Source organism: Muntiacus reevesi, chromosome 3, assembly GCF_963930625.1.
Source record: "Muntiacus reevesi chromosome 3, mMunRee1.1, whole genome shotgun sequence".
NCBI lineage: Eukaryota > Metazoa > Chordata > Mammalia > Artiodactyla > Cervidae > Muntiacus > Muntiacus reevesi.
In genome coordinates, this window is record NC_089251.1 from 133,620,973 (window position 1) to 133,635,213 (window position 14,241).

Below are 14,241 nucleotides of genomic sequence, written 5' to 3' on the forward strand. Positions count from 1 at the left end.
TTTACCTAGAACTTAACAAAATAAAAAGAAAGCTCATACAAGGTTATTTTCTACTCCTCAATCACTAAAGTGTCTTCTACTTTTGATATGACAGCTAAAGTAGGACAGTGAAATGACCTTTTTGCTAACTGATTGTTTATAAAGAAAAATAGTGTCTGTTGAAGAGGGACCTGGGAAGTCCTGTTATGAGACAGTTGAATATCTTGATCTTAGAGGTAGTTGTGTTACACAGTCTACATATATGATTCAATGTCAGGTCTGAGTGTGCACACACACGCAAGTGGTGAATGTATAACTGATGAAATCTGAGTAAGTTCTTTGGACTGTATCAGTGTCAAATCCTTGGTGCTGATCATTGCGCTATTGTTGTGTAAGATATTAACACTGGGCGCTAAAGAAAGAGTGATGAGACTTCCCTGTACATTTCTTTGCAATCACCTGTGAATCTATAATTATTTCAAACTAAAAAATTAAAGAATAGTGAGTGTCTTTTTTTTTTTTTTTTTTTTTAGTTGGAGGCTAATTACTTCACAACATTTCAGTGGGTTTTGTCATACATTGACATGAATCAGCCATGGATTTACATGTATTCCCCATCCCGATCCCCCCTCCCACCTCCCTCTCCACCAGATCCCTCTGGGTCTTCCCAGTGCACCAGGCCTGAGCACCTGTTTCATGCATCCAACCTGGGCTGGTGATCTGTTTCACTATAGATAATATACATGCTGTTCTTTCGAAACATCCCACCCTCACCTTCTCCCACAGAGTCCAAAAGTCTAATGAAACTTTCTTTGCAAGAAGCAAATGGTGGGTAAGGGTTCGTTTTGAAAAATCTTTTGTTTTATAGATTTGTACTTTCAAGGTTTTATGGTAGAGTTGCTTGATTCAATCAAAGCCTTTATTATTAATTTAATCTGTTGTTTGAAATTAACTTGGTTGGTAAAAAGTTTTCTTTTAGCAGTTGATATTCATCTCAATAAAATACAGCTACCACTTTTCTTGTGATGGTTGTCTCCACTGATTTGGTCTGTGACATATATAACTAGTAGTGCCACTCTATCTGTTCTAGTCTGTATGTGTTACTCTGCTCTGCCAGTCAGCCAAGCTAAAAAGTATGAGAAGAAGTTGGACTGATTGGCCATTTATGTAGAAAAAAAGTTTTTTCTTTAGTCTCTTATTTTTGGACCTTTGTTTCCCTTTTAGATCTGTGTCAAGTCTTATTGGGCCTCAGTATTTTAAAAATTGACCTAAAATGTTTCCATGATTATAGATGTTTTTTTACTGAACTTTTGCCAGAAACCTTGCCAGTTGTTATAGAAAGGAATGGATTTTCATAGTAACAAGAGTCTCAGTAATAAAGAAGCTATGTGAAATTTTAAATATTAAGGCACTTACCACTTACCCTGTAAGTCTAGTTCTTGTGAATTTGCTGAACTTGCATCTTGTTACATATACAGACTACATGATTCATTTCCATAAAATCTGCCTTCTTTAAGAAATGGAAGTTTTGTCACTTTAATGGCTTGGCCATGTCATTTTTATAGAATCACTGATGGACTCAAGCTGACTTAATAGTGTGCTATTTGGTGATTGTCACAGTAGTGAATAACATACTCTAATATCAATGGTTCTTTTAGGATAAAAGGTGGATGGAATCTCTTACTGAACTTCATATCCCCATATTTTCTAATTCAAAGTCCAAAGAGGAATAGGTTCAGGGTTTGAGACAATGAATTTAAATAGTTGCTGGGTTTAGTTGCAAGAACACTTTCTATCCAATATATTTTTCTATGGTTTTGTGTTGTTCTTAAATGTCAGGCAACTTAGTGTGATTTTTAAAAACATGTTCAGAGCTATTCAAAATTAGTTGAAAATCATCTATATAAGGAACGATATGGTGGGCCAAAGCTTTCAAAACTAATCACAAAGATCTATGAGTTATTAAAACTAGATTTTGTGTTTGAGATATCACTAACTTGCCTGAAAGACAAAATCTTTATTGGCTGAACTCTGTAGAATATTTAGTATTAATGTTTTCAGTATTTTCCATAAACCAAGTAGACTGAAGAGGAAGTTTCATATAAACTTTCTCTATAGGGAATTGACTTACTTAAAAAATTAAACAAATTTAAATAAATTAGCAAAAATAATTATATAAAGCAGTCTGGATTCCTTGGATTCAAATTTAACTGGAAGTTTTCTGTTTAAATGTATTTTTCTCTTAACTGGTTAATATCTCTTATTTTTCTACTTTATATTTATGGAGCATCTTATAGTGTCATAGTTAATGAACTTTGCATGAACATTCTAAGAAGAGGCCATAATTATGCTATTGTACCAGGCATTCTGTCTCATCATGCTTATTTTACAGATATTTTATCGGATGGTATTTATTTTACAGAAAGAGGAGGTATAGATAGGAAAGTTCCTTCTTCAAGATTGAATTTGTGCCTGAGATTCTACTTTAGTCCTAGTTTTGGTGCCGATTCCTCACAGGAAACTAATAACCATCCCTGTACAGGGTGATTTTGGTAATTAAAGAGGTGGCTAGAATGAAAAAGAGATGTATAAATTGTATTCATCTCTTAGAGAATGAAGAAGATGGGACTGCATCCTAAAGATGTAAACTAGCCTTCAGAAAGAGAATATATATTTTACTGAACTGTTCTTTCAGTACACTGCTTTCAAATCTCCTCTAGCCTAACCTTTTTTTTTTTTTTTTGGAAAAAATTGAATTCTGCCTCTTCATTTCTCATCTTATTGTGAAGGGGAGAGCAGATGGCTGTCATCTTTTCTTTCATAATCTCTTCCTCTTCCCCACCATCTTCTGAGTTGAAATAAAATGTGGAAGTTTTGAAAGACCTTAGCACCTAAGGAAATTGGTGTGGGAATGTGCCAAACATTTCACTCTGGACTTTGATCTGTGAGGAGAGGAAGGGCCAGATACCATGTTGCTTTGTTTTTGTTTTAGATGTGGAAGATGGAACCTAAAAGGCAGTCACTGCATCATCATTTTATAAACAACTTCATAATCAGATTAATGAACATGTTTTTCAATTAAAGTTTTCTTTAAATGGATATTGAGAGTGCCGTGGAATTTTTTAAAGGAAAAATTTTATTCATATTTTTGCTAATTATCAAAAAATAAATATACCAAAACGTTTCTATCAACTAAGATTAGTTAGGCAACTTCATGCTTACAGAAATCTTTTACCAAAGATTGTCTTAAGAAAAAATGATAACATGTTAATATAATAATAGTCCTATTTCTGAGATATACCCCCAACAAGTAATAGAGAAGGAAAAAAAACTGATTTATATTGTTATTTCTTATAACAAGAAATAGGGGGGAATAACTAGAGTGTCAAAGAATTAAGGAAATTCTGAAATGCTTAAACATATTTTCTGAAAAAAATTTATACTTTTATATGATAACTTAGGTCTGAAATATGAAAAACAGATTTGTTTAAACTTTTTAAAGAGCATAAAACAGTTACATCTTTTCTGTCAATATTACATAAATGTGTGGATTTGTACAGGCAAAGGAAGTAAACAGTCTTGGATTGGTAGGTAGAGGTCTATTTGTTTATAGCAGTTTTAACATCAGTATATGTCTCTTAAATGTTTTAGGAAGAAATTCAATAGGAAGAAATTTAGGAAAGAAATTTAGAAAGAAATTTAGGAAGAAATTCTTAAATTCTAATAACAATTAGATCTTCTTTTTGATCTTTTCTCAATATTTATTGAGGAGTTAATGGTTTCATTCTTAATCAGGGAAATTAGAACGTATGTGTATATATTGCTTCAATCTGATACAATGAATTTATTATACATGTTACACAGATCTAGCCAGATACGTTTTAATATGGTTATTGTCCAATGAACATAGACATCTTACATAAATAACTTGTGTTAAATATATGATGAAAAAAGAGCATCAAGCATGAGTTTTTAAAGTATTTTATTAGGAAAATTGTTGGATATTAGACTGACTTTGTTCGTTAACCACATTTATAAAGAGAAGGATTGTTTTGATATTGTTATTCATAATACAGGGTTTTAGAATTGATACCAAATTTTGCCTAAGCAAATTTTATCATACAGTAGTATATTTTTGTGATAGAAATTGACCTGCTTCTCAATATGCATTAAGTAAAATAAATAAACTTAGCAAACTATTTTATGAGGAAATATATTTTTATATATGAATATGCTTGTAATTAGAATATTGGCTTAAAATATAGCCAAAAATAAACAATTGTTCAATGATATTTATATGAAAATGCAAAATCTGATGATTTGTGACAGTTGATTTCTAAGTCCAAATGTTTATGATGGCATGAGACGAGCATTTGCCTTTTATGTTTTCAGCCTTCATTTTATTGTCCTTTCATCCTCACTGTGAAATTTCATGATACTGGATTTAGCTCTTTTACTTGCCATCCAATTTTTTAAAAATTACAGTGAGAATAAAAGTTGTTTTCCCATTTTTGTCATTGTTGTAGAAAGTTTCCTCTTAAAAACAATTTCCTTTTGTCTAAAGTTTAGTGATATGATAGCCTCTTTGACTAAAAACCCCACTTAGAAAAGCACCTAAAAAATAATTTTTTGTTTTGTTTTGTTTTCACAACTTGGGTGTTCATTTTTAATAGAATCAGAAAGGAAATTTACTAATATGCAGTTTTCTTGAGTTTTATTAGTGCCTAGTTTGGATCTAATGACATATTTATTAGGATTTTTGATTTTGACATAAAATTTTTGATTCTGTATTTTTATTTTTATTTTTTTAGGATACCATTTAGCGTTGGCTGAGAGTAATATTTAATTCTAATTGTCAATGCAAATAGCCACTGGCTCCAGAAGAATAATAGTTCTTAAATAAGAACTTAAAATAAGAGTTTGTTTATTGCTCTGGCTTTTGAAGAGAGTGAGCACGTTCTGTGGCTTCATTGAGGGATCATTTCCCCTTTGGACATTTGCAATTTGGAGCTTTTGACAGATTTCCATTTTAAAGCTTTATTCTGCCTTCATTGAATTCTATAATCATTTGTGTGTAGCTGTGGATTCAGGAACCTACTCCCATTTGTGTAATCCTTTTTTGTCTTCTACAACTAGGAAAAGTAACTAAGCTTAATATAAATTAATGAACATCATCAGTGGTTCATGTAGCTAAAATGAAAATACACATCCATAGATTTGTATGGTTTTATGAAGTAAGAGGCAAGAGTGGTTACTGGAGATTTAGAATAAAGAAGTTCATTTCTGGATGGTACAAGACTCTTTTTTAAAAAAAAATCATATCCCAGAATTCAAAAGCTGCATTAGTATGCAGGTTCCAGATGTTGCTTAGGTAGCCGGAGCTGCCTTAATGAGTTAGAGTTAATGACTTTGAGTTAAGCAGTAGTTTGGGAATTGGGCTGCTTACCTCTATATCAAAAAATAATAAAATCAGGGCACAAGGAAAGCTTACCTGAAATGGTAGACATGATCAGGAATACATCTGAGCTGAAAAGAATCTCTTCGTTTTACTAAGATAGCTAGTTGATTCCTATGTCTCTGCAAAATGATAGCTTTGGTCACAGTCTTAAAATACATGTGACAAGTAAAGATGTTATAAAGCATATATTTTACAAGGGTAGTGGCTTGACACATTTTAAAGTATGTCTCTTTCTGGCATATTCAGAAATCTCCTGTGTTTATATAAGCAATATAAGTTACTCATGTAAAGTCATTTCAGTTTAGATTCAGATCCTCCTATTTAGCTGAGAAAGTTAAGCAGTGATCTTGCATAGATTTTTATTTCTGCTGAACTATTGCAGATGATGAAATAATACTGACTTTATTAACTGCAAATACAAAATATAATTTGTTCAGTTTTAGAAAGTATTTTTATTGTGGTATAATTGGTTTACACTGTGCTAATTACTGCTTTATAGCAAAGTGATTCAGTTATATGTATATATAAATCCTTTTTTTTAAATATTCTTTTCCATTGTGGTTTATCATAGGATATTAAGTATTGTCTCTCTGCTATACAGTAAGGAAATATTAAATTGGTGAAAGTGGCCTGTTTTAAAGTCTTTATAGAGATAAAGGATTACAGTATATATTATTACTTTAGATGAATTTATGACTAGGAGTATTTTGAAAGTTCTGATTCCTGAATATGGGAAATAGATTTAATCATTTTTGCTGCAGTTTGGTTAACTAACTTATAGTACTGAGTAGTTAAAACTTTGATTATTTTCTATTATTAATAATTATCTTAATCTTAATAATAATTACCTTAATGATTATGTATTTAGGTTTGTTAAAGTAGTAACTTTAAATAGTATTTTGGCTTGTAGATTAGTCTATTTCATTGCTTTGGATAAATGAAATTGGATTAGATAAATATCACCTTTTAAGTTACTGAAAGTTTAAAGTATTCTTTTCATATTGTAGTAAATCTGTTCAATTGGTTTATTGCAAAAGAAGTCAACTAGGAAGTTGATATTAAGTGTAATTATAAATGTCTACTGACAAATATTACTATTCTGAAACTCAAAGGGTACAAATGAGAGAGTGGCAGCTTTGGTTTCAAATTAAACAAACTCATTGATTCACTGAAGACAAAGTCAAATGCATTATTCTGCCTGCTCCCAACCTACCAGGTAGTCAACGGTTTTTGACATTTTGGTACACTTTTGGCTAATCTCTTAAAAAGAGGGATCCTCCTACTTAGTCATCTATTTAGTGGTTAGGTCATTTATTTTAAGAGAGATACAATATATTAAATCTGAGTAGAGAGTACCTGGCATTTCCTAAGATGCTTTATTTTTTTAATAAAATAAAGATAGAAAAAAACTGATCTAGGAGTTGGAAGATATCTGAGTTTTTATCTCACTTATGTCACTTAAAGAATTTAGCTTTCCTTTACCTATGAAATGAAGAATTTGATTAGATGAGGCATCAGGAGTTTCAAATTGGCAGTCTTAAGTCCAAAACAGGTATAATTTATGTGATTTAGTTCATCATAATCATTTAATTTTTGTGTCTTTAAGATGTGCATATGCCCATCACAGTCTCCATAACTTCCTCCCACTTAACATGAGATACCCAACATGATTATGTAATTTGAAAGGCCCTTGTAGGCATTATTCTCACCCATGCTTCAAAAAATTCTCCATGTTTTCTGTGCAGCAGTAATTCTACCATGTTATCATAGAACTGGAAACTGTTCCTTAATTTTCAGTGGTGGGGAAAGCTATATTTTCCTTCTTTAGTTGATATTAAGTGGCAGAGAGGGTTGGCAAAATGTTTCTCTTTGTAATAAGAGAATATCAGAGGAATGCATTCTTCATTTAGCTCAACAAATGTCATTAGAGCCTTGGATTTTTCTGACTATCTTTACAGAAATTTACTGAACAATTACTGTAAGGCTGGAAGTTTTATGGCTTGAGGCATATTTACACTGAAAAAGCTGCCCTCTTGGTGTCTGCCATCTCATTTCTCCTGATGCCATGCTTGTCTCATCCTGCTATCTGTTAAGGCTATATTCTGTTAATTGACTGATGCTGGCACATCCCTTGGGTCAATTAAAGTAATTTTAGTATGATTTTTTATAGTTTAAATAACCAATCAAATAAACCCATAAGGTGGGTAAGCAGCCAGCATAGGCATGGTGTATTTATGTATTTCTGTAGTTATACATTAGCTGTTTACTTGTTACAGTTAGATATCATAGGGGTATTCAATGTTCAGTTCTTGGCTTTATGTACTGGCATGTACAGTTCATCTAAAGAAACCAGTATGAATACTCTGCAAATATCATTAGGAGAAGGGGGCTACATATTTAAGTGACATAAAGTAAAAGGAATAATTTATATGTGAAATAATAAGTCTGAGGTAAGTCAGTTATTTGGTTATATTGGTAACATTTTTTATATTGATATTTAATACAGGATATCATGTAAGTACACTGTCAGTGTTTCTGGTATGATTTTGACCTAGTCATAATTTTTGTTTTGAAACTCATTTTTGATAAATGGTAAAATTGATAGTTTAGTATTAGCTTCATTGGAAAGATAGTTTTTTATACCCTGTGAGTGGTTATTAAAATTGTATTTTAAAAATATAGTCTTTAATTACATACAAAATCCCAATTTTTATAAAACCATCATATATATGTTATTGATCAGAATAGGATTCAGCATAGCAGACTTAGCTAAATAGGATTCTTGTATTGAAAACATTGGGGGAAAGGGGCCCCAAAACACAGGCAACACTAGCAAAAATTAAGAATCACATGATAGGGAATTACAGATATGCCAGGGTTGAGCATTGAATTGTAATATGCATTCATAGCTCCATATTAAGAAAAGTTCAGTCTCTTGACAAAGCTATGCTTTTGAAGAGATGGAGTGAGTATTCAGTCATTAAAATACTGACTTTTGTTATACTATGTAGTATCTTGGAACATCTCAACTGAAGACCTGTCGGTTCAGTTCAGTCGCTCAGTTGTGTCCGACTCTTTGCGACCCCATGGACTGCGGCACTTCAGGTTTCCTGTCCATCACCAACTCTTGGAGCTTGCCTAAACTCATGTCCATCGAGTCGGTGATGCCATCCAACCATCCCATCCTCTGTTGTCCCCTTCTCCCCCTGCCTTCAATCTTTCCCAGCATCAGGGCCTTTTCTAGTGAGCCAGTTCTTCCCATCAGGTGGCCAAAGTATTGGAGTTTCAGCTTCAGCATCAGTCCTTTCAATGAATATTCAGGACTGATTTCCTTGAAGCAGCTCTCAGGCATTTGAAATACCAGTCATCCCTTGGTGACTGCAGTGTGTAACTGTCAGTTCCAAACACATCGCAGACTCTGCTTTGCCGTTTACTTTAACAAGTGCTATAGAGAGAGCCCTGTTAGCTTAAGTGAGGTGCTCTGGACTCCAGTGCTTTCCTGGATGTCAGATCACTTGTAGTCTAACAGGAGGCTAGACATGGGATTGCCAGGATGAGTGAGGCAGATGGTTGGATCTCGGGGTCAGATCACTGTGAACTGAACCTAACGTGGGACTTTTTATTCACTCTAATTTTGATAATGGCCATAAGCTAAAATTTAGATTTTTACTTTTGTACATGGAATAATGTATTGATTTAGGTTTTTCACAAAGAAAACTCAAATTTGTATTCAGTACTGCTTATTGCTTAGTCTTCTGAAGGAAAGATCAGTTTTATTACGTTTTGTTTTGGCATAAGTTAGGTTTCTTTTTCTGTTTCATAGCAATACTTAACCATGAAGAGGAAAAATCGCTTAGGTAAATGGCTTCATTTCAATGTGAAAGAAATAGTTTTCACTTGATATTTATTTTGCTTTTATCCTTGGTTTTTGCCAGGGGTGAAAGCATGTCTACAAAGCAAAGGATATGAACAGGAAGAAAAGTATGAAATTCCTGAAGGACCACAGAAAAGCAGGCTCAACAGAGAACAGCTGGTATTTTCCTTTCGATTCTAGTTTCATTGTTCTTTTCATAAATTAATACTGTTATTACCATCAGGAAAAACTTCTCCTGCCCTTCTAACAGGTACAGGTGACTGATTAAAAACTCTTGTAATTATCTGTTTATTGGCTGTGTTGGGTCCTCATGGTTGTGCAGGCCTGTCTGGCCTTTGTGCAGCCGGCAGGGGGCTACACTCTGTAGGTGCGGTGTGCGGGCCCCCCGTGTGTGGACCACCCGCTGTAGGGCACGCGGGTTCAGTAGTTGCTGATCCCGGGCTCCAGAGCCCAGGCTCAATAATCGTGGCACACGGGCTTATTTGCTCCACAGCGTGTGGGATCTTCCCCACTCAGCGATCGAACCCATGTCTCGTGCCTTGGCAGACGGATTCTTTACCACTAAGCCACCAGGGAAACCCCTGATTAAAATTTTAATTGTGCTCATTTCAAGTGCTTGATGGTAACAAGAGCAGTAAATAGGAGATGGTAACAGTGAGCAGTAAAATTCAGAAGGTAATAATTTCACATGGTTACTGCATTTTCGGAGTTTCAAACATTCCCATAAACCTTTCAGAGTCTGAGGGAAGTCTTAGATACAGGAAGCAGTTTGAGAGAAGACAGAGCTGCTGCTCAGGTTTAGTTAACCATGTCTTTATATTACCACATATTGAGGTTTTAATGGACAAAATCCCATTATTCTGTTGACATACAAGTGTGTTAAAATTGTTGAAGAAGAATCTTTGTAGAAGGGACTTGTGAAGCTTTTTCTGTAAAGCACACAGAAATGTGTTCATAGCTAAGTGGATCTCTGGCCGTGGCTTTCTAACATGTTGTGCTCTAAGGAAAATGTTTCTAGAACCTTGGAGGCCACCCTCCCACATGCTGCTCAGGAGGAACCTAGGTTGGTAGTATATAGGGACCTGAGTGTGGATGGGCAGAGTTGGGAAGCCCCATGGACAAGCTGTGACACTTACAGTTAAGTTTAGCTTGGTATACCCAAAGCACATTTTAGATAGTGTAGGAAGGAATTCTTGAGGCTTTAAGTCCTACCAAGTATGAATAAACATTCTGATACAAGAAGTTTGAGGAACAGATTTTAAATGTGTATGTGTACTGCACACACATATACACACACATTCATAGCACACCTAAAATGTGAGAAGAGTGAAAGGGGCCAGAGTCTTCAGGAGAAAAATGATAGGAAACCTTTGTTTTCATGAGTATTTTTCTTAACCCAGAGTGTTACTTAACCAAAAGAGTTTACTTGAAGTGTGTCTTGTCCTTGCACCTCATTAAATAGCTTCTTAACTTCTTATGACTTTTTATTTCCCTTATTTCATGTGCAGTGTTTTAAAATATTTTTGTTTGATTTTAATGAGCTTTTTTTTTGTTTGTTTTTTTCAGTTGCCAAAGCTGTTTGATGGATGTTACTTCTATTTTGGGGGAACCTTCAAACACCATCCAAAGGACAACCTTATTAAGCTTGTCGTTGCCGGTGGGGGCCAGATCCTCATTAGAAAGCCCAAGCCAGACAGTGATGTGACTCAAACCATCAATACAGTCGCGTACCATGCCAAACCTGATTCTGATCAGCGCTTCTGCACCCAGTATATCATCTATGAGGACTTGTCTAATCATCGCCCAGAAAGGGTTCGGCAGGGCAAAGTCTGGGTGGCTTCTTCCAGCTGGTTTATAGATTGTGTGATGTCCTTTGAGTTGCTGCCTCTTGACAGCTGAACTCGCACAGTGTGATAACCTAGTGATTGCACTGTTTTCATCAGTCACATTTTTACAAATAGGTAGACTCATTCATATATTTTTTACCCTTGAATTAAAAAATATATATATATTGTTTGCCAGATTAGGAATTCATTCTGTATTTACCATTTAGATGCTGAGTGCTGAGATTGCTTTAAAGAATTTTTCTTTTTAAAACTAGCATATGTGTTGATTCATCATGTCTTTCTATTCACATTGTGCTCAGATGCTCAGTCATGCCCTACTCTTTGCAACCCCATGAACTGTGCCCACCAGGCTCCTCTGTCCATGGGGTTCTCCTCTCAAGAATACTGTAGTGGTTGCCATTTTCCTCCTCCAGGGGATCTTCTGGACCCAAGGATAGAACCCGCATCTCTTGCATCTCCTGCATCGGCAGGAAGATTGTTTACCCCTAGCACAACCTGGGAAGTCATTATTCATGCTATCAGATATCAAAGATTAATGAGATGGTATCAGAACTGTTGGTTACATCTACAAGTGGTATCATTGTGTCTCTCACTTTTAATGTTCTTTGATGAAAAGAAATCCACACCTGCCACCAGCAAAAATATTTGCCTTTGTTTAGTAAGTAGACAATATTGTCAAATAATTTATTCTGGTTTTACTATAATGAAAATAGTTTACCTGGTCTAAATGTGCCACCATAGGTGTTAAAATTCTTTTGCTTTCTACAGTTGTGTTTTAGTTACTTATAATTTACTTGGATGTCTGTTTGTACATTTTTACCCCCCTTTTCTAAAAAGAAAAAAAGTCTTTTAATCAGGAAATCATGATTTGAATCTTCACGTTACAGTTTTTTGGTGAAAATCAACATTGGGCTCATGATATTTTATTGTATATACTTGCTTATTAATAATAAGCTTATAACTGTGTTAATAGTATATGTATCTATCTGTGTAGAACATTTTCTCTAGCACATTTTAATTTCACTATTTCTTAGGAAGTCTCACCAGAGTAACAAATTTTTAGTCAAATATAAGTGAATTAGAATACAGTCTTTCTGGTAGACCTTAATATATATCCCTAACATAATTTTTTCGTAGATCTTAATTTCTTTCTTCATAAATTGTTTTTCATGTTTAGGTTTCTGGGAGGGCAGAAGTTGGTAATTACTTGATTTTGAACAGAGTTTGTCCAGATGATACAAAAGGCTGTGACAATAAGTTTAATGGTAGCAATGAAAAGGACTCACTTATGATTCCAGGACTGCCAAGGCCTCAAAGTAGTGGACAGGACCTCATCTGAGAATGGGGAGACCTGGGAGGGTTACTGTGGTCTGAGTGTTCTTATTTGTGAATCAGCAAGGTAGATTGGATCATTTAAAAACATTTTTCTAAGAAGTAGAATTCTTTAATAAGTCTTTCTAGAAATTTAATGTACTTATAATATTGAAAACACGGGAAGGGCGTTACTGTTGAGACTTGCCAGCTTTATCCCTTTTGGTAACCATTAGGTTAGAATATGGAGAGTCTGAAGTTCGTGAACATTTTAAGATTCATTTATTTGAAATTTGAAATTTGGCTGATTGTTTCAAAATAAAGTTTACTTTAATTTCTTCTTTGCAATGTTATTTTTCCATATCAAGAAATGTATTATGTGAACACAACAAAACTGCTGATCCTGGCCTTCAAGGGGTGAATTAGTTCTGAAACACCCTCTTCAACCAGTAATGTGTGTTTTGGATTTCATTCTAATGAAGAATGATGAACAGCATATTTAGCACCAAGCAATTCTGAGGGGTTAGATAATGTCTGGATTAAATAATTTAAGACTCACTGGGATTTTGGTTGTCATTTTTGATTTATAACTGACTTTTGGTTGCTTTCTATTGCCTCATTGGTCATATCCTAGACAAATTTGTGTTTGTTTTCTCTGATATGAATCCCTATTTGTAAAAACACTTCTGATATTTACATCTCGCTTTCCTTCATTCATTCTCTTGGTTTGTCCTCCCTCTTTGTCATATTTTGTGCCCCACTGTTAAGCATTTTTATATTTGGTTTCCTTAACTATTTATTTTGACAGCAGCTAATTGATGTTAAGCTCTTGAAAACTTGTGTTTTCTGCATAGATACACTTGTAATTATTTTCATTTTTCAGTCAGAGATTCAAGCTTCCTTCTTAATTACCATGAACCATTAAAGTTGTTTGTGCTTCCCTATCTCTGTCCTTCTGTAGAAGGAGCTTATTCTGCACTGTTGAAAAATGAGGCTCAGCAAGACGTGTGAGGAAATCTTTCAACTGACAAAAAGCTTAATCTTTTTGAGTACTATATTTCAAATGTATATTAAGTACTTTATTACTTAAATAAAAAATTTTGAATACAGTGTAATGGTAATTTGGAATCATCATTAAGAGTGTCATTTATTACACAGTGATTCCCTTGTGGTTCTTTTTTTTTTTTAATTGAAATGTAATTGACAGAGTATTGTATTAGTTTCATGTGTGCATCATAGTGATTCAATACTTACATACATTTCAAATGGTCACCTTGTTAACTAGTTGCTGTTTATCACCACAGTTATTACAATATTATTGACTATATTTCCTATGCTGCATATTACATCCCAGTGACTTAAATTTCTTTTATAACTAGACGTCTTTACTTCTTAATCCCCTTCACCAATTTTGCCTGACTCCCAACCCACCCACCCCTTTTCCCTCTGGCAACCATTTCTGTATCTATGAGTCTTTTTGTTTTTTAGATTCCACATATAAGTGAAATCATAGAATAATTGTATTTTTCTGTCTTATTTCATTTAGCAAAATACCCTTTAGGTCCTTCCATGTTGTCATAAATGACAAGATTTTATTCTTTTTTATGACTGAATTTGTTAATATTGTATATTTACATTGTACATATGTGTCACATCTTTTTCCATTATCTATTGATGGGCACTTAGGTTCTGTATCTTGGTTATTGTAAATAATGCTGCAGTGAACATTGGGGTGCATATATATTTTCAAGTTTAATGTTTTTGTTTTCTTC

At 34.0% G+C, this 14,241-nt stretch overlaps 1 protein-coding gene across 2 annotated transcripts in view; it reads left to right on the plus strand.

Moving 5' to 3' along the window:
* Positions 1-13,850, plus strand: part of BARD1 (BRCA1 associated RING domain 1) — an 81,690-nt gene extending 67,840 nt beyond the window's left edge. The window contains exons 10-11 of one of the 2 annotated variants that reach the window (XM_065930640.1): positions 9,373-9,470; positions 10,878-13,850. In XM_065930640.1, coding sequence (XP_065786712.1) covers positions 9,373-9,470; positions 10,878-11,210 — 431 coding nt within the window. In that variant the 3' untranslated portion in view covers positions 11,211-13,850. The remainder of the gene's footprint in view (positions 1-9,372; positions 9,471-10,877) is intronic. The other variant, XM_065930641.1, reaches the window with a different exon arrangement.
* The last annotated feature ends 391 nt before the right edge of the window (positions 13,851-14,241 follow it).